This window comes from Eleutherodactylus coqui, chromosome 3 (assembly GCF_035609145.1).
Source record: "Eleutherodactylus coqui strain aEleCoq1 chromosome 3, aEleCoq1.hap1, whole genome shotgun sequence".
Classification (NCBI taxonomy): domain Eukaryota; kingdom Metazoa; phylum Chordata; class Amphibia; order Anura; family Eleutherodactylidae; genus Eleutherodactylus; species Eleutherodactylus coqui.
The window spans coordinates 232290823-232314399 of record NC_089839.1 but is presented as its reverse complement, the minus strand read 5'-3'; the positions used below and the strand labels follow the sequence as shown (position 1 = coordinate 232314399).

At 40.4% G+C, this 23577-nt stretch overlaps 1 protein-coding gene across 3 annotated transcripts in view; it reads left to right on the top strand.

Moving 5' to 3' along the window:
* The window catches only part of PRG4 (proteoglycan 4), a 96540-nt gene that overhangs the window by 8773 nt on the left and 64190 nt on the right, over positions 1 to 23577 (top strand). For all 3 annotated transcript variants that reach the window (XM_066594704.1, XM_066594703.1, XM_066594702.1), the window contains exons 2-5: positions 8641 to 8763; positions 11013 to 11129; positions 12548 to 12598; positions 21193 to 21300. In XM_066594704.1, the coding sequence (XP_066450801.1) occupies positions 8641 to 8763; positions 11013 to 11129; positions 12548 to 12598; positions 21193 to 21300 (399 nt within the window). The remainder of the gene's footprint in view (positions 1 to 8640; positions 8764 to 11012; positions 11130 to 12547; positions 12599 to 21192; positions 21301 to 23577) is intronic.

Below are 23577 nucleotides of genomic sequence, written 5' to 3'. Positions count from 1 at the left end.
ATAAATTCATTACGTTATTTTACATAATTAGGGAGTAGAGATAAGCGAGCACCAAAATGCTCGGGTGCTCGTTACTCGATCCGAGCTTTTTGTAATGCTCGAGAGCTCGTTTCGAGTAGCAAACACTATAGACGTCAATAGTAGACTCGAGCATTTTTCAAGGTGACTCATGCTCTGCAGAAGGGAGGGTGTGTGATTCACCTGAAAACATCAGAAAGTGATAGAAACACAACAGAAATGGATAGAGAACAGCAGGGGCAGCATGCATGGCTGCATCTGAGGCTCCCAGGCCGCACTATTAAGCCAAATTGTGGGCAAGAGTCTGGCGTCACCCCCCTAACAATTTAGTTGGGCCAGACCATAATCAGCAAGGCACACGCGCTGGCACATCTTAGCTAAGCACCACACTAGGTGGAACAAAGGCCAATCACCACCTGCTGGTGAAACAACTGCCTCTTCTCATTGAATGAATGACAGTCGAGAGCGCCTCAGCCAATCACAATCAGCTCTTTCAGCAGGTGGGGATTTTAAATCCCCGCCTGCTGATAGATCAGCACTACAGAGCCGGGGACAGTGAGGAAAAGACGTGGCTGAGCCCCTGCAGCTGAAGGGAGGTGAGTATCAATTTTTTTTGTTTTTTACACTACTTTTACTGGATTTTCAGGGAAGGGCTTATGTTTATAGCCCTTCCCTGAAATTCATTGACGGGGTCCTGACAGCAGAATCCTCTACCGCAGCTGTCATGTGTGACAGCTGTGGTAGGAAATTGAAGAATTCCTCTGCTGCATCTGTCACAGATGTGGCAGATGCAGCAGCAGGGAATTCTTTTTCACTAGCGGGGATGAAGAAAACATCTGCCGCATGCAGCAGCGGATAGGTACCTTTTTTTTCTTTTATTTCAAAATCCTTGTTTTTCAGGGAAGGGCTTAAATGTAAAGCCCTTCCATAAAAAACAATGCAGGGGTGCCGGCAGACCATTGTTTTCAATGGAGCCGCCGGCAGCCGCCGCGGCTCAATTGAAAACAATTTAGTGTGGAGAGGGTGCAATTTCTCGAGCACCCGAGCACCGCATGGTGCTCGCTCAAGTAAGGAGTACTATCGAGTCTGCTAATGCTCGAACGAGCATCAGGCTCTGACGATCATGCTGGCTCATCTCTATTACGGAGGAATAACCTCCCTTTTCTGAGAATCAAAATTCTCTCTCTATCACGTATCTGTCATGTGTCTATGATTAAAGAAGGGGCTTTATGTTCTGAAATGCGTCTCTATGGACTTTCTTTAATCTCATGGATTACAATAAATTGGATATACTGTATCATAGTGTTCTGATGTTCATGCTCCACTTGATATGCCTGGGGGATCGCATATCTGTTGTCAAGCTTTGCTGTTAAAAAACCCCTATGAGGCCGTTGCACTCTGATGCAATTTTTTAGGTGGTTTTTGAAGTAAAGATCAGGAATGATCATTACCCTGGTCACCCTCATTTGAACATATTCCATCTTGCCTTTAAAGGTCTATTTCATGTTTCGGCAGAGATATATATTTATTGGGAGACAGTTAAAATTTCAGTGACCTTCATCATTGTGCTAAATAAAGTTGCATTAGTATTTTCTATTAAAAAAAGTATTATTGAAAGAGCTTGGTGCAATGTCTCATCAGAGCTGCTCACAGACTGGTTGAGTGTGAGCACTGGGAAAGCAACCTCATTGCTTCATGGAGTACCAGATCCTACCTCCTTTAGTACATTAGTAGGGCCAATGAGAAAGGGACACCAACCACTCATGATTAGGTTTTATCCCTTAACATACACATCTTTCCTGGCAGGCATAATATATCTCTATAGAAGGAGTCAGCCAATGCTCTGTGATTAGGAATGCGGTTGACTGACTTGGCAGTATACAGCTACAATACATTCACATTTCAAAATATCTTTAAATACTTTCAGTTCTCCTAAAAAAAAAACAGACTTTTTTAAGTTTTTCAGACCGTTTAATTATGGTGGCTTGATTGAAGATAGTAATAGTTTATAACTGAACTAGTAGGTTTATTTTGCTATACTGAAAGCAAAAGAAAAAAAAACACGACACATAGAACTAATAAATAATATATTTATAGAACCGGTAAGCAATAAAGCTGCATCAAAATTACTGGGTTTTTTTAAGGTTTGGGTCCTTTAGACAATTATTTTTTGTTAGATAAGTTAATTAAAAGCTGCTCCTATGAAAGGACCCCCTTGCAATTCACTTAGAATTTCAATATGGGGTTGCTACATCCAACCTGGATGTAATAGTTGTGTCCTAAAAAAATATACACACATGCAGATGACACAAAAAAGACAAGAGAAAACACAAAATGGGTAAGATGGGGAATTTAACCCTAATATACGGGAAGACCCTACCTTTTAGCAGAGCGGTCACCCTGATGAATGCAACCCCATGTCAGATACCTGGGGTGACCCTGGCTTTTCCTAGATGCTGACAGGGAAAAGTGGCAGAGGTTAGAAACACTCATTATATAATAAACCAACAAAGTTAGGGAGTTAGATGTAATAACACACCAGATATATAAGAAAGTCCACATCAGAATTATCTTTAACAGGGATGCAGGTCAGGACGAGAAGCCACCGACAGGACCAAAACCAGCTTCAGACTGAGAGCATAACCGGCATCCTCTGGTAAGGAGAAGCCGTAATGAATATACACAAACTATTGCTGATTAGCTGACTAGAATGCCACCTCTCAGCCAACCAATCTGACCATACACTCACAGAGAAGTGTCTCTGCTGGTATCTAATGCCAAAATGACAGTGGGTCAGAAACGCTATCTTTTCTCCTTAGAGAGAGCACCTAGACAGTGAGTGAGGAGGCTTAAATGGCCATTCATGCTCCTCTGGGTAATATGCAAATAAGAGAGATGGAACAATACCTCCACAGTGCCACCTATTGAAAGGTAGCAATCCTTTAAGTCAATGTTAGACTCTTTATATAAGCATTGTAACAATGACTGGGAGGGGCAAACACCCTGAAGCAGCTGTCTGTGCATGGAGTCTGGCTTTGCTTTCAATTCCCGGTCATTGTTACCAAGCTTTTATAAAGAGTCTAACATTGACTTGAAGGAATGCTGCCTTCCAATAGGTGGCACTGTGGAGGTATTGTTCCATCTCTTATTTACATATCACCCAGAGGAGCATGAATGGACTTATAAGTCTCCTCACTCACTGTCTAGGTGCTCTCCCTAAGGAGAAAAGATAGTGTTTCTGACCCACATCACAGGCCTCTCACTACCCAAGCCAGAATCCTGCTGCACACTAGTAAGGGGCAAACACCCTGAAACAGCTGTCTGTGCATGAAGTATGGCTTTGCTTTCATTTCCTGGTCATTTATACAAGACTTGTATAAAGAGTCTAACATTGACTTGAAGGAATGCTGCCTTCCAATAGATGGCACCGTGGAGGTATTGTTCTATCTCCCTTATTTGCAAAATGACAGTGAGCATACACCGTTATGAGGACCACCAAAAAATGTCTTTTGTTTTATTGATTATTACATATCAGGGATCAATATATTTGAGGAACATTGGGCATTTGAGAATTTTACAGAATGTGGTTCATTAATAAAACAAGTAGGGTTATATTTAGGCTAAGGTTTAGAAAAATGTGCATTTCCGGGATGAATTCCTATTAGGACAGGGTATCACAACTTTTTCTTTTTTATGGTACATTTAACTTAACAAAAACCAATATCAGCCTGATCTGCGTGGTAAGTTTGTGGATGTAATACAATTCCATTTGCAGCAACAGCAGGTATGTAATGATATGAATATACGCCGCTACTCTTCAATGTTCATTTGTTGTAAAGTGGCAGTTACATTCATCGGTGTATCAATTGTTTCAATAAGAACAGAGAATGACAGTAGTCAGTTCCATCCAGGTAAGTCATCTACAGCTTTACATCTTCCAAAAAACATAGATATATGTGATCTTCATCTTACTTTGATGCAGGTCCTTTTGTTAAGCTTTGTAGGTATCCCCATAAATGTCCGGCCATGCATTACAACATATGTAATGGATTAAAGTAAAATATAACGAGTGGCAACATTATCTACCCGATAAACAACTTCTATGAGTCATACAAACAAGCCGGTACGTACTAAAAATACCGTACAAATGTAGAAACAGTTTTATGGGTTTTTAATGCTCTTGCCTCGTGTTTTAAATGCCCCCTTAGAGCAGAAACCATTTGCAGTAAAACCAATGGAAATCAAATATCATGTCCAATCTAAAGCTATGACCTTTCAATATAATGATGTTGCTGCATTGTGTATTTTTGTAATCCATTATTGCATATTTTCTGGGTGTCTGGTCATCTTAAATTCAAGATGAATGATGAATTGTGATGATTAAAATGTTCTGATCGGATAATGACTGCAGTCATTCAAACGGATTACTCTGCATCAGCCACATTTGATAAAAATGCAACAGATCAATGTATCCATTACTTTCATTATTTTTTTTTTACAAAATATGAAGAAAACATTTTAAAAGAGACTGTGTCATCAGAACACGACAAATTGTTAATATCAAGCTGCAAATCTATATTCAAAGGGAGCCTGTCACCAATATACTAAATTATGGTGCTCTTAAGCCAGGTCCGAAGGAGTCAAGGGTTGTACTTTTTATACTCACCAGGCTCTCTATTTCCTCACTATCACCCCTGAAAGTCGGTACACCGATAGTGCAGAAGAGCGCAGCCTGCAGAGATGAGTCTGCTGCATGCCAACTTTAACAGGTGCCAGGGTAGGAAAAGGGAAGGCAGGCGAGTATAAAAAGTTCATCCTCAGACTCCTCAGGACCTGGCCTATTAGCACCATCATTTATTTTATGGTACTTTTGATTTACTGACGATGCCCAGAAGTTGTCCTATAGACCTCAATAGAGAAGAAGAGAGGAGGCCAGAGACCGAGTTAATGTGCATGCTATAACATGCAAGATCCTGGCTACCAGCTATAGGACACGTTCAGGTACATTGGCACAAGCGCTGCTGAATCACAGTGGTGGCCATATCCTCTGACAATGAACTGTAAACAACCAGGACATGAGTATTTCAATATCAGTAAAATAGGACAACTTAGAAAAAATAAGCTATATGCTTTCGTGTATATGTTCATGCAGAATGGAAAATAGCTTAATCCTGCTGAAAAGTCTACATCAAAATTCACATGTAGGCATGCTGGTTTCGGAGTACAGTTTGGCAGTGACAGATTAAGCCACATCTTGTATAACATATTGCATAAATGTCTGGCTCGTGGGAAAGATCCCTAAGTGCTTAAAATGGTGTAAAATAAAAAAAGTGATGCCTGTTCTGACGGCTCTCTGTCCAGAACTGTAGCCCCAGTACCCATCACTGGAAACCTTGAAGAAGCAGCAGGTGGTCATGTGCCATTCATTGTACACAGCACTGATTCTTCCACGACCGCTGGAACCTGTGATTGACTGAGTGGTCACATAACTCCCCGCCATTTCTTCCAGGTACCAGGATGGGCATCAGCTGGAACAGATGAGTATCTATTTCTTCTTTATTTCACACCATTTTAAGCCTGTACATTTTTTTAAGTCTTTGAAAACCTGTTTAACATTCCGTGCAAAGATGACAGAACCCTGAAATCAGTGTATCTGTAACTACTTTGTGTGCAGCAGACCCCTTTTTCAGCTTCTTTGGGGCTTGTTGACCACTAGACACCTCTACGATGCAATCAAAGAGATTTCACCCAGTTAACGGAGTTTGATAAGGGGTGTATTATTGCAATGCAAGTAACTGGTTGGTCATACGATCAATTGCCGGACACCTAGGCCGTTCTGACCAGACTTTTAGGATATGATGGGACCAGTGAATGCATGAGGGCACACAAACAAGGCGACCGGGCTTCAAACACTTTTCACTAACCACGAATAGAGAGGATCATCTGATTGTCTGACAAGCATGAGCAGCTTCAACTATTTCATTGTCCAGAGACAAGTGTGACTATCATTACCAGTCCCTGTGTCTGTCAGAACCATTTCCAGGCACTTAGCTGGTGGACATTTGGTTTCACGGCTAGGTGTACTGCCTTTGACACCCACTATCATCTCCATTTTAAGTGGTGTCGTCAATTACAAAACTGGATTGCTACTGAATGAAACCAGATTGTCTTCAGCGAAGAATCCAGTTTTTCGTTAGGGCATTGACGACTGCCATGTTGTCACCCCTAGTAGTGGTACGAGGGACAATAACAGCTCTGATATGTTCAGAACATCCTGCAGACACATGTGTCCCTCTCATGGCAACTTCCAAGAGTCGAACACACAAGGGTGTCTCCACAACATTGCCACATTTCCAGATTTCCATTGGCCCATTTTTTTCTTTATTCTCTACAACTACTTCAAGATAAATGTGTTCAGAAAAGATTTCTATCACTAAAAAAACTCATCCCCAATGGAAAAATCCATATATCAATAATCACAACATTTCCATGAAGGAGCTATTAATTTCTAAAAGTTAGTCCTCATTCACACGGGCGTCGTTTTCACGCACAATAGGTGCTTGAAAAAAATCGCATCTATTAGAACCAGTGGTTTCCTATAGAAGCGTTCAAATAAAGGAATTTTAGACACACCAAAAACTTGCACCTTCGAAAGATAGGACATGCGTGGCTACAATGCACACATCCATGCCATGGTCTGTGCTGCGTGAAAAGATAAGACCTGATCTATCTTTGCTGCGTGCTGCGCAGGAGTCTCCGTAGACTCCTATGGGAGCAGGAGTTCAGCTGTGTCTGAAGCTCAGAAAAGAAGATTACAAGTGAATTAGGAGGATTTCTGCCAACCGGGGGAATTTCCCACAGCAGCTGCGCCGCTAAACCCAGAAGCACATTTTAAATGTCCTGCTGTAAACACCTGTTAGTCTCCGCGGGGATGAGGGGAAGCCCAGAAGGTTCCATTCATCTCTCCGGGCGTTCCCCTTAATTCCCACAGGGACTAACAGGAGTTTACAATGGAACATTTAAAATATGCTTTTGTGCAGCAAATTTTAATTGTCCCACTGTAAGCAGCGGGGAATTCCTCGAGCCCCGCTGCTGAGTAAGTCCTCAGCAGTGGGGGGCAGTGGGGGACACCCTCCACCTCTTTCCCCAGCAGCAGGTTTTCCAAGGGATTTTCCCCATAGCGGGGGAAAGAGGGGGCAGGGTTAGAGAGCTTCCCTGAGAGCAAAGGCGAGGTTAGAGGGGGGTCCACCCTCTAGCCCCACCCCCTCTCAACTTACAATGGGGACTCCCCCTGGGAGAATCTAGCGACACCCTCTCTCTCGCCACACACCTTCTGTGCACTATGGGGACAGCTCTTGGGGATTCCCAAAGCAGGGAGAGAGAGTGCAGGACTACAGGGAATTAACCCATAGCAGGGAGAGAGAGAGTGGGGCTATGGGGGATTAACCCATAGCAGGGAGTGAGAGAGTGGGGCTATGGGTTAAAGGGGTTGTCCCGCGAAAGCAAGTGGGTCTATACACTTCTGTATGGCCATATTAAAGCACTTTGTAATGTACATTGTGCATTAATTATGAGCCATACAGAAGTTATAAGAAGTTATTCACTTACCTGCTCCGTTGCTAGCGTCCTCGTTTCCATGGAGCCGCCTAATTTTCAGCGTCTAATGGCCAAATTAGACGCGCTTGCGTAGTCCTGGTCTTCTTCTTTTCTCAATGGGGCCGCTCGTGCTGGATGCCGACTCCGTGTAGCTCCGCCCCGTCACGTGCCGATTCCAGCCAATCAGGAGGCTGGAATCGGCAATGGACCGCACAGAAGAGCTGCGGTCCACCGAGGGAGAAGATCCCAGCGGCCATCTTCAACCGGTAAGTAAGAAGTCACCGGAGCGCGGGGATTCAGGTAAGCGCTGTGCGGATTTTTTCTTAGGTCCTTGCATCGGGTTTGTCTCGCGCCGAACGGGGGGGGCTGTTGAAAAAAAAAAAACCCGTTTCGGCGCGGGACAACCCCTTTAATCCCCCATAGCCCTGCTCTCTTTCTCATTGCTCTTTGGGGGATATCCCTTAGGGATCCTCATAGACTCGCTCTCTCTCCCTGCTATGGGGATCCCCGAGGTTTCGGGACTTCCCCATAACAGAGACAGAAAGAGCGGAGCTATGGAGATCCCTGAGGGATATCCCCATAGTGCAGTGAGAGAGAGAGCAGGGCTAGGGGATTTCTCTCTCCTCCTGTAGCAGATGCGCTTTTTTTAAAGCAACACGCTGCTCCAGCTCTGGTCTTCTGCGCGTGAAAAAATTGCCCACTCATGCGAATTTTAGTGCAGTATAGCTGTGATTTATTTATTTTTCCTCCACGTTTCTATACTGCACTAAAATGACGCCCGTGTGAAAGATGTCTGACTTACCTAAGGCCAAAGATTTCCAAGTGTGTGCAGTCCTGTGCCATACAGTCCATACACCAGTTTGCCTTTTTTTAATCAATTTTGGCTAAAATATTCTGACAAATTTTCGGTCACATCAACCCATTTTGAATATGAAAGTACAGGTTTTGGATTCAACATTATAAATCACTCCTTTGATGAATCATGTTTGTGTTTCAGTAATAGGCAATGTTTGTGTTTAATTATAGGTGAAGGAAGCTGTGTTGGGAGATGTGGTCAAGGGTATGTTCGAGCGGATCCATGCCATTGTGATTATAATTGTATGTCATTTTTGGAATGTTGTCAGGACTACAAGAAAGTTTGCACAACAGGTAACCACTGGAGTCAACTAGTAGTATGATTCCCAATGCAGCTCAGCAGATGTATTTGAACAAAGATTGTTATCCTCATAAACATGCAAGAATAGATGAAAACACTTCTAGCTGTTTTGCTGCAGGAAGTGGACAGCGCCATACATAACACAGTGGCCTGAGTTGGTCCTGCAGGGTAAGTCGCATTGACTTTGATAAGACTCAGCCAGTAGTACCAACACAGACCACTGCGCAATGTGTGGAACTGTCCGCTTGCTGCAGCAAAACAGCCAGAAGTGGGACAACCCCTTTAACCTCTTTTTAAGGCCACATCCCTTTTAAAAATTATTTTTGGTTTCTCCTACCCACTTTAAAAAAATCATAACTTTAAAATTTTTTTTCTGCCATAGCTGTTTTTTGGGTTTTTTTGCGCGATGAATTGTATTTTTCAATGGTACGGTTTAATGTACCATATAATGTACTAAAAAACTTTTGGAAATTTCTAAACAGAGAGAAAGGGAAAAAAAATACAATTTTACCATCTGTATGGGGTCTTGCATTCACAGTAATCACACTACAGCAAAATGACATGATAACCTTATTCCATGTGTCAGCATGATTATGAAGATACCAAACTTATCTTGTTTTTGCTTTTTTTTTTTTTTGCTGTGCTACTTTTAAAAAATAAAATAGCTGATAAAAATTTCTGTCGCCATCTTCATACTGCCAGAACTTTTTTATCTTTCTGTCGATGATGTTATTTGAAGGCTCATTTTTTGAAGAACAACCTGTGCTTTCTTTTTGTAGTATATATGACTTTTTGGTTGCTTTTTATTACATTTTTTCTTGGAGATGGGTTGACCAAAAAGCACAATTCTGGCATTTTACTTTTTTTTCTGATGATGTTCACCATGCAGGATAAATAATGCATTATTTTGATATATTGAACTTTTATAGACTTGATACCAAATATGTTTTGGGGTTTTTTGTTTTGATTTTTTTAATATAAATTTAGCAAACATTTTTTTTTAAGTTTTCGTATCTACTTTTTTTTACAATAATAAAAGCCTTTTTTTTAAATTATTTCTATTTTGTTTTTAGTCCCCATAGGAGATTTGAACTTATCATTGTTTGACCACTTATACCATATACTGCAATACTAGAGTATTGCAGTATATGGTATTGCTGCTGGCATTCTTTTAGTACAGGCCACAGGCTCATCCTAATAGGCAGATATACATGGCATCCCTGGGGGGCTTTAGAAGACCCTGGGTTGCCATGCAACCAAATGGCACCTTATGATCTCATTGCAAGGGGGCCATTCAGTTCCCTTGAACGCTGATTGTGGCTCTTGCATTGGGTTGTCAGCTGTCAAAGACAGCCAGCAACCTCCATATATGTAACAGGATCACCTCCTGATCCGGCTCCATACAAAACCTGTACCCGTAGGGTGTACATGTATGCCCTTTAGGGTTAAGCAGACATTGGCAACTTTATTGTTTAGTGGTAATCCTTTCAGGAATGGTCTGCTGATGTTGCGGCAGAAAAGGGGCAACTGGCATCTAAGTGGTCTATTCAACGGTAAATAGAGAATCAGTTAGACAAAAACATTTGGGGCAATTATAAACTGTAAATGCAGTCTGTGTTCATTGGGAAACATTACTTTTCTTTAATGGCATGTCCAGAAAAAATGTTTAATAGTTCAAAATATGGCAATAGGTTAATACCCAGAAATATGCATATGGCTGCTACAGTTACTGTGTACGAAAGTCCCCAGCTCCACTGTCTGATTGTAGTATGTTGCATTGTGCTATGTCCAGTTGTTATTAGTCTATGGAAGGGCATCTGGAATAAACATACATCCCCTTCATGGTCTATTATGACTTGCAATAGCATGTTATATCACGGTGTGATCCAATGCAAGAAGTGCCATTATTGCTATTCATAACATTGGTTTGGGGTCTGACCTTATCTAGTGAAGACTTTCAATCCGATTATCTCACCTTCTTTGCTAATTTTCTGGTGCGACTGGAACGTTTCCTTCTGAATCCCAGGTACGTTATATATCTCAAGTAGTTCATTTTAATGAGACTGCTTTAATATAGAATTTGGAAATAAGAAAAGACATTTCATCTACTGCTCAGGGAGTACAAGATAAAGTAGGCAGAGGGGCAAGAAACTGGAGAGCCCTATATCCCTTTACAGGTGGGACACGTCAAATAAACTTGTGTCTGAGAATTGGTTATTGACTGACTATGCATTATACGCAGAGGGCTCATGCAAAGGACGATGCTACGAGGGCTTCATAAGAGGACAGACATGTGATTGTGATCCTGGCTGTGAAAATATTGGCAGATGCTGCCCAGACTATGAAGAGAGTTGTCCCAGTGAGTGTCTAAAATCAATATATATACTTATCACACTGTAGATTATACACTTTATGGAGAAAAAATAATCAACTTTGACTTTTTAATTGCACGTTTATATGCTGTACTGCTAGCCTAAATATTTTTAGAGATCATGTTAGAGAATTTTTGCTAAAAGTAAAAAAAAGTTTCAAATAAACATTACTTCTAAAAGCCAAGTCTTAATACAGAATATCATATTTAAAGAGTGATTTTTTTTTTCCCCATTCATTTTGTAACTAGGCCTCCAGCATGTGTAAATGTGCAAATATTACCTTGGTTAGTTACCGTATATACTCGAGTATAAGCTGACCCAAGTATAAACCGAGTTAATAAGTTTTACCACAAAAAACTGGTAAAACTTATTGACTCGAGTATAAGCCTAGCTATACTCGAGTATAAGCCGAGCTATACTCGAGTATATACTAGTAAAAAAAATAATAAAACGCAATACTCACCTCCCAGCCGGCGTCTGTGTCCCTGGCGCGGTGGTCTCACCGGGGGTGCCGCAAGCTGCTTCAGACTTCTTCCCGCTCTCAATTCCGCCGCTGTCAGCGCTATGTAAGTAAGCACTGTGATTTGATCGAGTGCCAGCCAATCACAGCCGGCGCTCGATAAACCAATCACAGCCATTCAGTGATGTCATTCACTGAATGGCTGTGAATGATCAAGTGCCGGCTGTGTTTGGCTGGCACTCGATCCAATCACAGTGCTTACTTAAACTGCGCTGATGGCGCAGGAACTGTAAGCTGAGCAGGGAGATGACAGCGGGGAGAATTCTCAAGCAGCTTGCCGCACCGCAGGGGAGACCATCGCGCCGGGGACACAGACGCCAGCTGGAAGGTGAGTATTGCGTTTTGTTTTTTTGTATTTTTTACCTCTCTCGAGTATAAGCTAAGGGGGTCTTTTTCAGCATAAAAAATGTGCTGAAAAACTAGGCTTACACTCGAGTATATATGGTATTTCTCTCTATCTAAAACTCCTGGCCTCGTTTACCTCAGTTGATCATGTGATCTCAATTTTGACCACCTAAGATTTGCTTGGGTTTATATATTCAGTTTCTAGTCAGTTTCTGTGTTTGATGAGCCCATCAACACAAAAATTACAAGAACTGTATGAAACAAGTCTACTATATATAAAGGCAGAATATGTATACTCCTTTGCCTAATAAAGGCCTACTGTATGTTATCACAACTACCTTTAAGTTGACTTCCTCTACCAAGTTGGTAAATAAAGCATATATGATTTCTGAATGCAGTAACCTTGCTGACAACAAATAGGGCAGCCATTACATCTTCCAACTTCCTTGGCTTTTTGAATAATAAATATATAATTTGTGACATGGAAACTCTCTTTCACGTAATTGTGATTCACTTACCTATAGTCTTTTTTACCTCCAGAACCCACTAAGAAGCCAGAAGACAAAGTACCAGAAGACATACCACCAGAAGGTAGAGGCAAACATATGGCTCTGATGACAATGAAATACAATTGTAGATACTTCTTCCGCTGCAGCCGCACTCTCCCCTATGAGAGCACCGGCCACAGTAGAAGAGCAAGCAGCCAGGCCACTACAAAACCCGTGGCTAAGTGCCGCAGGTTTTGAAGCAGCGCTTCTCCCGACAGAAATCTCGCAGTTTTTCGCTGCGGCCAAGCCACGAGATTTCCACCGGGAATCTGCCTCGTGTGAATCCAGCCTCAATACAAAGTAGAATTCTGTGGCTTTTGCCCAGGATGTCACTCCTCACAAAGCACTGATTGCTTCATGTAATTCTTTGAACAACACGTGTTCCATTAGATCTGGTGTAAAGCAAATCTAAATGGTGAAAGTCCTGACATAAGCCAAATCATTATGCAATAGCAGGACATGAAACTAGCAGTTCATGCACAAAAACAAAGAAGAGGGGGTCAAATGTGCTGGACTCATAAGTAATAATTATTGTAGCTTCAGGTGGTACAAACAGTTGTGTTTAAGGAAATCTAGAAATAAAAAGAATGAAAAACAAAAAAGACCAAAACAAAAGAGAGGGAAACTCTAATGTTCTCTTTTTTACACAGGCCAAATTCTTGGCCTGATGTAACTAGGGCTTACACGCATGTCAATTAGTGTTTATTTCCTTTTTTGGACCAAGAATTTGCTAATGCAATCGTTCATCCCTATAGGCTGGCAGAACATCTCACTGTTCACACGGTGATATGGACAACCAATCAAAGAGCAGTTTTATGCTCACATAAATGAGCTGATCAGCCAATGACAGAGCGTTTGCTTGTTCATTGGCTGATCGTTGGGCCCTTTACATGGCCCTATTGTCAGCTGGATGAGCATTCTGAGGAACACTCAGCCCTGCTAATTAGCCCATGTAAAAGGACCATAAGACAGTATTGTTTTACTATGTAAGTGGACTGCAGTTAAATATTACCATTCTACTATATCATGTAGTGGTTTTGTGAAAAATAGACACAACACTATGAACTTCACTCTATGTAATCACATGCTGCATTGATTTGAGCTTCTATGAGCTCGGAGATACTTTTGTAGAAAAATACAAATGGCCTCTTGCCACCTAGATCTTCTAAAGGTGTATATACATATGGATTGATGCCTTTTGTTATACATACAGCACATTTCTATCCTGGTCTCCAATCTTCTTCAGGCCAGAAGAAGATCCCGGACAAGATTCATAAAGACCTCCAGCGCTATGGCCCATCCAATTAAATCATACAAGAGTGTCTATGGGGCACAAGCAGGGAATGCATTTTGGATTAATCTTTAATCATGACCTCATCATGGGCAAGATGATGGAGTAGTCTGAAACACATGCCCGGCTAGAAACCATGCTTGTATGCTTTTAACTACATCCCAATAAAGAATTTCTTGTATTGGATAGACCATAGCACTGGAGGTCTTCATAAAGCTTTCCGATATGATCTGAGCATCTCTGGGATCTCTCTGTATACTGACTATTGAGGCGTATCCAGGTGAGCTGACTTATTCCCCTTTTTCTATAAGATCCCGGACAATGTTCAAAACACATAGTAGTTGAATGATTGTAAAGTAAAAAGGAATAGATTTTGGGTGTAGATCTTTTTCATAACTTTGTTCCTGAAATTAAAGAAGTGCTAATTATATGCCTATACTAGTTATATATGCCTGATATTACATTTTATTCAAAGGTTAGAAAACATAAGTGTGATGATTATGCCACAAATGTGGACACAAACTATTTTCCTATCTAGGTTTACAGATAATGAGTGTTGAGCATGCCTTCCAACCAGAGGCATAACTTGAAGCTCCTGGGCACCAATGCAAAATCTGTAACAGGGCCCGAACTATAATGCTTTATTCATAGTACTGGGCTCCCTATATGGAGAAGAGAGGCCTTATGGGCCCCCTAAGGCTCCTGGGCCCAGGTGCAACTGCATCCCCTATAGTTACACCCCTTCTTCCAACAGATATGCAGAGATACAAGTGTATCCATTTTGAATTGTGCCTTTAATAACTATTTTCTTGGATAGGAGTATAAATAGTTGAAAATGAGAGTTTTTGACAAAACATCAAGTATATGTAATTCATATAAAAATTGTTGAACAGGTTCAATGCTTTTGCTAAATGAGGAACTGTGCAAAGTTTAGTATAAAGTTGGATAAGCACTTATGAAGAAAACAAATTGTTTCTATGAGTTCTGCGTCGCCTCTTATGATACAGTAGTGGTGCTTATCCCTAGGAATAAAAAGACCGATTTGGCAGAAAATTGGTGTTAATAATATTTACTCATCTCAATTAATTGCACTCAACCACTGCTGTGGAACATTTTGTATACGCAATCTGGTGACTTGGATGCAGCTTAGGAGTACTCAAGGGACAAGGAAAAGAGCTATAAATCAGGCCTCTCATGTAATGTGTAAATATCGTAATGCTACATTGAATCTGCTGATAGTTATATAAATATACAGTTTCTACATAGACATGGTAGTAGTCATTTGGACCGTTCTCCTGATAAGGGGGTGTCCATAATTTAGGGAAACACCCATAATAAATATGAGAAAATTAAATTACAAATTAACCTTAATGTTTTCCTAAGTGTTACATGTCTTTCTCTCCTCTTTAAACTGTTAGGAGTGCCTATGACTAAATGTCAGATGGTTTTAATCTTTCTGTGACCCAAAATGTAATAAGGGAAAGTTTTGAAACATTTATATAATTTGATAGTTTGAGATGTCTTCTTAATTTGTTTTCCACAGTGGTTAAAGAGAAGAACTCTAATTTTTCTGCATAACACGATTATTATTGTAGTAAAAATATAATTTTGGGGTTGGATGGACTTTCATGGTTGGAGAGATGATCACTGCATACTCAGTATACACGGCATTTGGAAAGTCTTCAGCCCCTTTTACCTTTTTTACATTTTGTTGTGTTGTGGGCTTGTGCAAATTAAAAAAAAAACATTTCAAGTTTTTCCCCTCATCATTCTGCACTCGATGCCCCATAAAGTTTGGAACAACTAGGCCTCTTCTTAGAGCTGGCTGACCCACCAAATTAAGTAATCAAGGGAGAAAGATCTTGGTAAGAGAGGCGACCAAGACCCCAATGGTCACTGGCTGAGCTCCAAAGGTCTTGTGTGCAGATGGAAGAAACTTCCAAAAGGTCAACCATCAGTGTAGTACTCCACCAATCTGGGCTTTATGTCAGAGTTTCCAGAAAGAAGCCTCTACTCAATAAAAGATACATAAAAGATACATGACAAAAAGCAACCAGAAGACTCTCAGACTATGAAAAACAAGATTCTTTGGTCTGATTAAACCAAAATTAAACTTTTTGGCCTTGATTCTAAACCTTATGTTTAAAGGGAAACCAGGCACTGCTCATCACCAATACCACCCCTATAGTGAAGCATGGTGTTAGCAGCATCATGCTGTGGGGTTGTTTTTCAGCAGCCAGGACAGGGAGACGGGTCAGGGTCAATCGAATTTTGAAAATTGAGCAAAGTATAGAGATATTCTTAATTAAAACTAGATCCAGAATGCAAGGGACCTCCAAATGGGCAGAAGGTTCACCTTCAAACATGACATTAACCCTTAGCACACAGCCAAGAAAAAACAGGAGTGTCTTATGGACAACTTTATGAATATCCTTGAGTGGCCCAGCCAGAGCCCTGACTTGAACCCAATCAAGCATCTCTAGAGAGAACTGAAAATGGCTGTCCACAGATGGCCCCCATCCACCCTGACCGAGCTTGAGAGGATCTGTAGAGGAGAATGGCAGAAAATCCCCATATCCAGGTGTGCAAACCTTGTGGCATCATATCCAAGAAGACTGGAGGTTGTAATTGCTGCCAAAGGGCTTCAACTAAATACTGAGTACAGGGTGTGAATACATGTGTCTATGCATAATGTTAATTTTCATTTTAAAAAATGTACAAAGATTTCTAACATTCTGTCTTCACTTTCTCATTATGAGGTATTGAGCGCAGAATGAGGGGGAAAAACTTTACTTTTCTTTTATTTGCACAAGGCTGTAACAAAACAATGCAAAAATGTGAAAGGGTCTGAAGACTTTCTAAATGCATTGAATATATACCTACTTTACAGTACTTCCACTGCGTTTATTATGGCTCATATCCTTTACTTTGTTCATGTCAATGCAGATCGCGTTCAGAAAGATGAAGCAGAGCCAGAGAAAAATAAAAAAGTGCCCCTAGGTAAAAGAGGTAACTTGTAATGGCTTTATTTTAGGAAGATTATTCTGGTAAGATGTGTGTAAAACATCTGTAAAATAAAGCCAGTAACATGGAATTAGGCTTCTATACTAGCCGATATGTAAAATTTAGATCTATGGCCTAAGGTGCATGTCAATACTTTGCTTCCATAAGATAGACATGTCTATATAACGTTTATTACAATTCCATCTTAAGCACACATATAAAAAACAAGACCCGCAGGCTAGATCTGGCCCGCCACATCATTATGTGGGCCACTGGTTGTGCAGCAACCTAACCGGCATTCTACTCACCCAACCTGCAGCTCCAGTCCCACAGCAGCAGTGCATGAATGCCAAGGGGAAAGGTTAGAGTTTACAGACTCAGCAGCGGCTGCTGCTGCCAAACCAGAGCTGCAGGCTGGGTGAGTGTAATGCCTATATTGATGCTGGCTGGCCAGAGGCCACTAGGAGACTTGCTATTACTACTGGGACTGCTATGGGGGCCAATGTAGGGGATACTATTTCTACTGGGGCCACTATGAGGAACCCTATTGCTACAGGAGCCACTATGTGGGTCACTATTTCTACTGGGGCCAATATGGGATCAATTACTACTGTGGCCACTATGGGGGACTCTATTAGTACTGGCGTCACTATTACTATACATTCTTACAATTACAATTGGTTAATGTGGCCCTCGGTGAAAATAAGCTTGACACCAGTGGTCTAAGGGATCATTGCAATGAGGAAAGGATAAAGATGGTTGGAGAATATTTGAGAACTTACTGTATAATTTGCTTGGATACATTGCCACGGTCACTTTCTCTACCATAAAGTACACTTTCTGTTCGTGTTGTAAAAGAGGACTTGGTCTATCAGTTGCACAGATTGTATAAAGGAGTCCCATTCTAAGTTATTCTCATCCCTACTTTATTGGGTGGTGTAAACTTGCACAATGATGTGGTATTAATAGTTTCTGCACTGTTAGCGAAGAAGGAATGAAAAATGTACTTAAGGTCAGAAACGCTATCTTTTCTCCTTAGGGAGAGGAACTATATATAGTGAGTGAGGAGACTCAAATGGCCATGCACACTCCTCTGGGTAATATGCAAATAAGGGAGATGGAATAAATCCTCCACAGTGCCACCTATTGAAAGGCAGCATTCTGTTTCTGACCCCCGTCCCAGGCCTCTCACTAGCAAAGCCAGACTCCTACTGTACACTGATGAAGGGCAAAAACCCTGAAACAGCTGTCTGTACATGGAGTCTGGCTTTGCTTTTAATTTCCGTTCATTGTAACAAGGCTTGTATAAAAAGTCTGACTTTGGCTTGAAGGAATGCTGCCTTTCAATAGGTGGCACTGTGGAGGATTTATTCCATCTCCCTTATTTGCAAATGTACTTAAGTCATGAAAAGAGGTTTGGAGCACCGGACATGCTGTTAGACGTTTGGAAATGTGAAACAAGACTGAAAGTGGCCTAAAAAAAACAAAAAAAACAATACTCACCTCTTAAAAGGCCAGTCACTCCCTACTAGTCCCAAAAGCTCCTGCAGTAGCCATGTGATATTCTTTTAGCTCAATTAATGTCCGCAGTACTATGTGTATGAATCTCATAACAACTGAGGCCAATGATTGGCTGCAGCAGTCACGCTAACGATGAATGGCATGTGACTGCTGCAGCAGCTTTTGGGACTGGAGCGGTGGGAAATTTAAGAAGCAAGTACTGCTTTTTTCTTTCTTCTATGCATTTATTTGCCCTATGTGTGATTTTAAAAATCTTGGAATACCTCTTTAAGGCTCAAACCACATTTATGGCCATACAGTTTGAGCATACATCAATTCAACTCTACTATGCAATCAAAAGCATAATACTGTATCAGTGCATTTGATACATCTACCTAACATAATGAATCATGAAGCTAGGTTACTGCCTTTACATTTACTTTATAGACCCTTCAGAGGGAACTCCAAAAGTTGTTCAACCGTCTAAAAAAACAACTAAACGGAGCCCTAGAAGACCGAGAAAGAAGACAACTTATTTAAGCTCAGAAGATGAGGAACAAGGTACTCTTGAGTGATGATATTTAATGGTGGTTACAAATGTGAACCATTATAATATCATCAACATGTGAAAGTCAACATGATGGACTAAAAGATGGACTGTCCTTACTATACATTATGCTATATATGACTCCGAGTCACTAAGACAACCAGGAATGAAACACTTTGTGTTTATAGAGGAACTGGGGGAATGGGCTTGTCTGCTTGAAATTGCTGTAAAAAGAAAATTTTGATACAAAGATGACAAGATCTAGTGATCCATAGTCACTGGTGGATACAGCATCGGCTCTGTATTCCGACATTTATGCTCTATGCTAGACTTTTCAAAACTGCAACATCAGCACAAGATTTTCTGGTAATTTTCTATATGTAGGGGAAAAAAGGGGCATGACGTTGAACGGATGGCTTTCAACTAACAGAAATTTTCCTACATTTTTCAATGCCAAAAAGTGAAAGTGAAGCACTCCAGGCATATCTGATGTACAGTAGCTGCATCCCTTTCCTATGCAAAGTCTTAAAGAATGCTGCATATACTGTACTTATACACCAGCGTATATTGTATTGTTTAATGGTGCACTTTTAAACATCGTTGGGAATCACAGTATGCTTAGGCTTTTATTAATTTTAAACATCGTTGGGAATCACAGTATGCTTAGACTTTTATTAATTTTGGGTATATGTTAAGTTGCAATTCAATACATGTGTCTAAAAAATGCAACAATTAAATATAATGTGAACATGGGTTGAACAATTTATACTTATAGACCCTTCACAGACCAGTCCAACATCATCATTGTCCTCACCAAAACAAACTAGAAAAAGAAGCCCTAGGAGGCCAGCAAAGAAGAGATACAGAAAACAAATGCATCTAGAAGATGATGAGGATGAAGGTATTTTTTTCTGTGATGATATTCAATGGTTGCATATATGGGCACCATTGTAATATCCCCAGAACCTAGAAGCATGTCTTCTTAAAGGATATTACTGTCATAATTTGGAATACAGCAAGTGATCAGAGTATTGATAAAGTGATCGCACCTCTTGGTTTGCAGTATTTCTCATGGATACCCAACAAGTCTTTAAGTTGACATCTGTTGCTTAATTTGAAGTCTAAACTTTGAGAACTAACCTAAAAAGTTATCTCATGTTTTGTGTTTGCTGGCCATAAGGAATATAATACTGCCTTAGAATTATTCAGTTGAATTCTTATTCATTGATATCTTTATTTATTGACATTTCTTGCCAAATAAGTAACAATCTGATCACATCTGGTTTCAGCATGGTTGGGTGTTTAAATTCAGTCATGTTGATCCTAAAAATAAGAGCGTATATTCACTTTAATCTAGATCCCTATGAGGGAAACGCACCATCTCGACGTGATAAAAAAATTCCCCCCAAAAAGAACAAAAAGAATGTAAAGTATTCATCAACATCTAAATATCCAAGAAAGAAGAAAAGGAGGATTTTTGTAGACTATGACGACGAAGACGAAGGTATTTTGTTAAATGGGCTTGTTTGGGTGCACAACAGTATGAGCCCCAAAGAACATAGATTTGAGTCATGTCATGTCTGACTTGAATCTCTGTGCCCAAATATCAAAGTTCTTGTTGAAATGAACTAAAAACCATATATAGTTATAGTATTTTTTTTAGAGAAAAAAGTCAATTGCAAAAGGGTAAGGTAAGTAGGCAAGGGTTAGCGCTATTCGTAAATCAAAATAATATATATTTTTTTATTTTACTCTTTGCAGAGCCCCGTACATGCGCACTCCTATAGAAGCCATTCTGAATTGCAGACAGCTTGTCCTCCTCATAGCGCGTCTGTTACTACTGGACCTGATGCACTGTCAGTGTCTCAGTGTATCAGGTTGTGACATACTCTACATAATGAGACATAATGTCACAATCCGGTCCACTGAGACATTGACAGTACATCGGAATCGGTGGGGAACCGGCATGCAGTTAGAAGGAGAAGCTGTCTGTAATACAGGGCGCCTTCTTCATCTCCTGTGGTTTGCATTGCATGCACTATTTAATACAGTAAATTAATGATTTTCTCCATTGTCGTTTTATATTATTAATATTGTTTACCCATATCATTTTACAAACTGTAAATCGACTACTTGTGTATGAGTAAAGTAGTGGCTGTTCTTGTCGGGGAAAAAATGTGCACAAAGGATGCAATGATGGAATAATATCTGTAACCCATACAATCTTGGTTTTATGTCTAATTTATATTTAGGCTATCCATTTAAAAATAATTGTCTTTGGTGAATTTTACTGTAGATCCCAATAACAGGCGTCCACCAAAAAATAAAAAACGACTATCAAAAAAGCAACCTAAATATCCTAAAAAGAAGAAGCAAACTGTTGAGTCAGAAGAAGAAATTGAAGGTAGTGTATTCACAACAGTTACTTGATATTAAGTTTCTGTATTTCTAAATGAAGAATTAAAGAAAACAATGAGAAAACTGGTTGCAGGCTGCCATGTACAATACATGTCACCCATAGGACAAAGAGACTTCCAGCTTGCTCAGTCTCCCAACGGGAGTAGGATGTAATTGGAGGTTCGCTGTTAGACAATAACTGATGAAAATTATATTTGAAAATTGAAGTATTACAAGACTTTGAATTAGAATGGGACTTTATTCAGTAAACCACTGTTAACATTCAAAGTTTAATACTATAATAGGGGAGTGCTGCGTTAAATAAACACACCTATATAGTGCCCATAAAGGGTTAAAAATAGGTGCTGTAGTCCCCCTGAACTTAAATTCTAGGGCGCTGAACACCATTTCTCCAGTGTTTCTGAGAATAGCATGTAGAGCCCTGTTGGCGCATTCCTAGAGCCATAAGTTTTTAATTTTTCCACCAGCATAGCCATATGAGGGCTTGTTTTCTGTGGGACACATTGTGTTTTTATTGGCAAAATTGTGGAGTACATATAATGTATTGTATAGCTTTTATTAATATTTTTTAGAGGGGGAGATTGGAAAAAAAGAAATTCTGCCATGTCTGCTATTATTTTTTTTACTCCATTTTTATAGTATTCAACATGCAGAATAAATAATGTGATAGCATTCTCTGCATCAGCACAATTTCAGTAGTACCAAAATTATACAGTTTTTTTGTTTTGCAATTTTTGTATACTAAAGACTAGAGATGAGTGAGTGGTGCCTTATGTGAGTACCTGACCGCTCGTCTCAAAAGATTCGGGTGCTGGCGGGGGAGAGCGGTGAGTTGTGGGAGTGAGCAGTGGGGTAGCGGGGGGGAAAGAATGAGAGAGAGATCTCCAGATCTCCCCCCCCCCCCCCCCCGTTCCTCCCCGCCGGCACCCGAATCTTTTGAGATGAGCGGGCAAGTACTCGCATAAGGCACTACTCGCTCGAGTAGTTTGCCTTAGCGAGGATACTCGCTCATCTCTACTAAAGACCCTTTTAAAAAAAGGATTGGCACCCCTGAACTTCATTTTACCTTATAGATTACCCGAAGAGCCTCCATCTGATGAAGTACTACTTTAAAACACACAATTACCACATCTCATATAATGTCTTTAGAGATTGTCCATTTTTGGAGTCTTGCAGTATACATATTTATATTTACCAGTTTATGCATAATTATAATCTTCTCTTTATAGGGGATGGTCCAGTGGCCAATGGCTACATAAAAAAAATACTGACTTCTGATAAAGGTCTCCCCTCACTTTTAGGTAGTTCCATCCGTAGTGGTTAACTACTAGCCTAAGTGCTACCAGTGCTGAGTGACTAGTGGTCATCTACTTAAAGGAACATTGACTGTGTTACTTAGAAGTGAGTGGAGACTGGAAGATTGGAATATGACTTGTCCAAAGCAGAAAATAGGTCATCCCTGACCATCAGCTACATAAATAAAGACAATCTTCTTTATTGGATGTTGAATGGTCGCAGGTTTATTATAAATTCTTAAAAGCGTTAAGAGAGAAAAACTCACAAACCATACAATTCCATTAACATCTTTTCTGTGGTAGAGTCCTTGACACCCAAGAAACTGCCTTCAAATAATAAAACTAGGTAGCCACAAGCCACGAGCTTCGAATCTCTTAAACTATAGTGGCACCAAACCTGGATAAAACTCAACAAATAATTAATTATTATAAACTAGCTTTCCAGTGTCCACCCCTTAGAGAAGCCGACAATCTTACCACCACTTAAAATATTATTAATATAATACAGCCACCACTGTTGTTGTCAAGGACCCGCCAACGGTTACATTGCCAACCTAAGTAATTTCACTTCCTCAGGAAAATGCTTATAAAAAAGTACTCTACTTGTGTACCCTCTCCCCGAATGCCACCACAAGTGACATCTAATGCAAAAAACAAAACTAAAGGGAAGACTGCACAGGGCAAGACAGCTTTTTTTGCCACACAAGATGGCAACCTAACCTAACCCCCTATATAAAACCCCATATATAATTCCACTCACTAAAATAAACCGACCTATCGCATCCTATGCTACTACTTCACCACCTTCCCAGACCCACCTAACCTCTTCCTGCCCAGAACATGTCATGTCCACACTCCTCCCAGCCTTGGGGTGTAGCTCTGTGCTCATAGCAGGAGGTGCGAAAGAGGGGCATATAGACTGTTTGTTTTTTTCAGCCATCAATACTTTTTTTAATGTAGCCATTGGC